At 47.3% G+C, this 2,186-nt stretch overlaps 1 protein-coding gene across 1 annotated transcript in view; it reads right to left on the minus strand.

Moving 5' to 3' along the window:
* Positions 1–1,205, minus strand: part of LOC142568530 (uncharacterized) — a 10,807-nt gene extending 9,602 nt beyond the window's left edge. Inside the window, exon 1 of the mRNA XM_075678439.1 lies at positions 964–1,205. Coding sequence (XP_075534554.1) covers positions 964–1,205 — 242 coding nt within the window. The remainder of the gene's footprint in view (positions 1–963) is intronic.
* Between the last annotated feature and the right edge of the window lie 981 nt (positions 1,206–2,186).

A 2,186-nucleotide genomic window follows, 5' to 3' on the forward strand; every position in this document is an offset into this window, starting at 1 on the left:
CATTCAAAGCGGACAAATTCAATATGTCCTTTTACATCTTATGTGAATTTGTTACGTTGGTTACAACGGTTTTGCAAAAGTTGTATTTCTCGATGATTAAATTTTTTTTATATTCATGTGTAACATATAAATTTTGTCCGCTTTAGATATACTATTAGATGCAATTCACAGAATTGTACTATCATTTATAGTGGTTGAGTTACAGAGTTGTAAACTTGATAGTTTCGTTTTTTTAAAATTTTGGATTTTTGCCAATTTTTAATAAATAATGGACAACCTAACTCAAAAATGCAAAACAAACAGTCACTAGATCTTAAGTTTTTCTTTTAAATGCAACAAACCTCGTCGAATTTGGTCCAGTGGTTGCCGAGAAAAACGAATTCTCGTTTTACATGTATTTAGATAGGAGCACTCGAGCTAAAGCTTCCTCTTAAGCCCATTTCACTTCATATAAATGATTCCTGGTATGAACGTGCCCAAGACGCTCATTGCGTTTCCTTTGCTGCGTTCAAAATAGGCGACATTGAGATCAAATCTAACATGGCTTTAAAGTTAAGATGCATTTCCTAATACGAGGGTAAGAGTCCATGGAAACACCAGGGCGTCTACAAGCCGCAAACCGCAACCGCCGCTAAGACATGCTTTATTGAATAATAGCTTAACTAGCGTGGCATTGCCCTCTATCGCCTTCACTCCCATCTTGTGAAGGGGTACAATGCAATAGTTTATGTAAATTTCGGCAAGTTTGTATTTGTGCGAAATAACAGTGGCGACAAACAGGTAGATGCCCAAGGAGGCGGCAATGCATATGACCATCCCCACATTGATGTTCGAGCCGACGCACAAGGCGCTGGAGAGGTTCCAAACGTCCGCCTCATTCAGATCGATGTTGGACCTCTCGAGCAACTTGAGCAGCGTGCACCGATAGTCGATGGGCCCGATTCACAGTGGCTCATAACTAGCTTCTCGATGACGGTGCTGCGAAACTCCAGGTCGGCCATTACGTTGTAGGAGTCCTCGGTCGCGCACAACCAGTCGATGTGGATCTTCTGCCTACCAAGCAGCACGTGCTCTCCGACGCCCGAGGATCGCACGCTCACGATCTCCGTCGTGTTGAGCGTGTTCACCCGTGGAGTGTACCGCGTCCGTGAGCTTCCTGGGGAGTAGTCGTCTAGCAGGAAGTAACAGAGCTTGGCGGGCCTCATGTTGCGGCTCAGGCAGGGTCTGACCCGTAAGTAGAACTGCTATTGCGACGTGGAAGGCTCGCACAGTTCCACGTGCTCGATGCAGCATTCTACCATGAGCAGCCAATGAACCAGGAAAAAGGAGTGCCCCCGCTGCACGTTACACGAGCCCGGAACCACGCGTCCGCGGAAGCATGCCAGGCCAGCCGTGGTGGACTCACTTCGCGTAGCTTGTTGTTGGTGACCCAACGGAATACGTTCCATCGGGACAGCCTCGCAAGAAGATGCAGCCCTCGGCAACGCTGGCAGTGCGGAGCTTGTAGTCCACGCGGTGATAGCTCAGTATGCTTCGCAGGCAGCGAAGGTTGGAGAACAGCTGGTTGACCGACTGGCACACGCTGGGGCAGCTGCCGACCTGGTACACGCCGTAGATTTGTAGGCGGCCGCTTCAAGGTGCCGTTTCGCTGGCTTGGGTACGAAGACCTGTCGTGCTGCAGCATAACTCTAACCTTCACATTGCACAACGCTAACACCTGAATTCTGCGGCAAGTGCCGGAAGCACATGTAGCAAGCAGCATGGCCAACTGTTCCCATCTGTCCAGCGGATATGTCAGTGCCTAAGGAGCTGCACGTTGAAAAGCGTACAGAGAAGTTGCACGCGTGGAAACAAAGAAAACTCTGGCTATGCAAAGCTTCCAAATAGGTATTTGTGTGCTTAAATGCCTATCTCGAACAAATATAGGAAGCGAGTAAGCTGCATAATCGCGTTTCAAACTTTCCCTGCATTTTTAGCAGTGGCCTAATCGAAGCTCCACGGTGTGCACATTGGTTCACACCATGGCTAAACACCAGCTACTGAACGACTGAACATAGCACTTCCTTGTGGTTACAAGGAACAAGTACTCCGATTAGAATTTTTTTCTCTTTTCTTTTTTTTTTTTTTGCTGTTCGCGTCCCACTTTATGCTAATGTTACGATAAACTCGAACCTCGAGTGAGAATA

Source organism: Dermacentor variabilis, unplaced genomic scaffold (genome assembly GCF_050947875.1).
Source record: "Dermacentor variabilis isolate Ectoservices unplaced genomic scaffold, ASM5094787v1 scaffold_20, whole genome shotgun sequence".
In the NCBI taxonomy this organism is placed as follows: Eukaryota; Metazoa; Arthropoda; class Arachnida; order Ixodida; family Ixodidae; genus Dermacentor; species Dermacentor variabilis.